Source organism: Pteropus vampyrus, unplaced genomic scaffold (assembly GCF_000151845.1).
Source record: "Pteropus vampyrus isolate Shadow unplaced genomic scaffold, Pvam_2.0 Scaffold16944, whole genome shotgun sequence".
NCBI classification, from domain to species: domain Eukaryota; kingdom Metazoa; phylum Chordata; class Mammalia; order Chiroptera; family Pteropodidae; genus Pteropus; species Pteropus vampyrus.
The window spans coordinates 1-1,781 of NW_011905725.1; the positions used below are offsets into that span (position 1 = coordinate 1).

Here is a 1,781-nt window from a genome sequence, read left to right on the forward strand (position 1 = left end):
CACATTTTATTATGTTTGTAGTAAAGGAGGAAATAAAGAGCATGAGATGATTGACATATATTTATGACTATTTTGTTTTTTTTCTTTGTTTTTTTTGCCAACCTTCTCATACTCTGCAATCCACTTCCTAATTTCAGGGATGTTTCCGTATCTTATTTAAAAAAAAAAATTTTTTTTTAACAGTTTTTGTTCCATTTAAAGATTATATCTCCAGTTATTATACTACCTATGTTAGTACCTTATTTTTTATAACACTCGGACGTAAGAGAGAAGATTGGTATAAACAAAAGATATCCAGTTTTATTTCAATATACAACTGAGACAGTTGTTTTTGATGATATTAGTTTCTCATTTGCTGTTAGATTTAGTTTACATGTTCGCAATGAACCCAGGTGCAACTTCCTACCTGCTGAGCTTCGTTCCTTCTCATCTAAGTTTGTTCCCTGCCTTCTTACACAAATGAAGACAATTTGAGCAGATTAAAAATAGTAATTGAGGTACAGGTATTTAGCCAATTAAAAAAATATAAGACATTTCCTGCACTGTGATTACTTAAATCTAAGGGTGGACTTTTTCTGAAACTTTACGCCCACACACTAGTCTTCCATTTCAATATCCTTCATACACAGGCCTCATCACATATATCTATATTTTGTTTCTACATTCTTTAACCTCTCTGATACATAATGTCTTTAGAGATGCATGATCTGGATTTGTGTGAACAAGGATATTCAAGTCTCTTAAAATCAGCATGAAGAGAAAGGCTATACGTAGAAACGTGGGCATCCAGGGAAAATGCCTGCTTGGAGAAGGGAAATACTTAAGCCCAACTAAAATTAGTGCACAGCCACTGAAATCTGAGCTTTGCAAATCCCATTAACAGAAGCAATGATGACAGAGATCCTAGTTGATATCCGATCATAAATAACAACATTAACAGCATATTCGAATAGCAGAATGAAGAGTTTATTAAAATAAAATTATTTGATTTTTCTATTTTGATGAGAAATGCAAAACCACAAATTCTATCAACAATGTAATTTGAGCTACTCATTAATTTTGTAATCCAACAGAGTTAGTCTATCAGTCAATGTCTGAGGGCTGAAGAGGTAAAGAGTTGTTGCTGATCAAGGAATATCAGAATACTTTTGAATGAAGGAAATTCAGACAATAGATATTCTCAATACAGAAACTGCATTTCTCAAATAGATTTGACTTTTCTACAGATTAATTAATAAAAGCCAGATCTACAGAATGGCCGGTAACAAGATGAAAGGAAACTTCTGGAAGGAAAGTAAGTTGGGCGGCAGAATCCAGATCCATAACTTAGGGAAGGGAAACCACAGAGGCCATAACCCAGGGGTCTGAAGACACGGGAACCACAGCCCAGGGAGTAGCAGCTTCTGGATCCATAGCCCAGGGAGCAGCTGCTGCTGGACCCAGAGCCCACAGACGTAGTGTAAGCTGACCGGCAGGAGCTGCTGAGTGTGGAGGTCCTTGGGCGGTAGCAGGACATCTGGCAGGGGCTGGACACCACATAGGACGTCTGGCAGCCGGTGGGTTCACAGCAGGTCTCCTCACAGCCACGGTAGAGAGAGGAGCTCAGCTGGCAGGTGCTGGGAGAGCAGAGGCCAGTGCTGTAGACCAGGTTGCTGGGGTAGGAAGAGCCACAGGAAGAGCGGGGGGAGCGCAGGTAGCTCCCAAGGGAGCGGGAGGAGAAGTTTCCAGAGCAGCAGTTGTAGGACATGTCGGCGGAAGATGTGAGTTTCAGCTGAGTTACA

The 1,781-nt window shown here is 40.0% G+C and overlaps 1 protein-coding gene across 1 annotated transcript; it reads right to left on the reverse strand.

The window, feature by feature from the left end:
- Positions 1-1,231: 1,231 nt before the first annotated feature.
- LOC105310931 (keratin-associated protein 13-1-like) lies at positions 1,232-1,762 on the reverse strand. Its single transcript, XM_011387012.2, has one exon. It carries the CDS (start codon positions 1,745-1,747, stop codon positions 1,232-1,234), a length of 516 nt encoding a protein of 171 aa, XP_011385314.1. The 5' UTR covers positions 1,748-1,762.
- Between the last annotated feature and the right edge of the window lie 19 nt (positions 1,763-1,781).

Excerpts from the sequence above, each read along its gene's own strand:
- LOC105310931 (XM_011387012.2), bottom strand. The coding sequence starts at position 1,747 with ATGTCCTACAACTGCTGCTCTGGAAACTTCTCCTCCCGCTCCCTTGGG.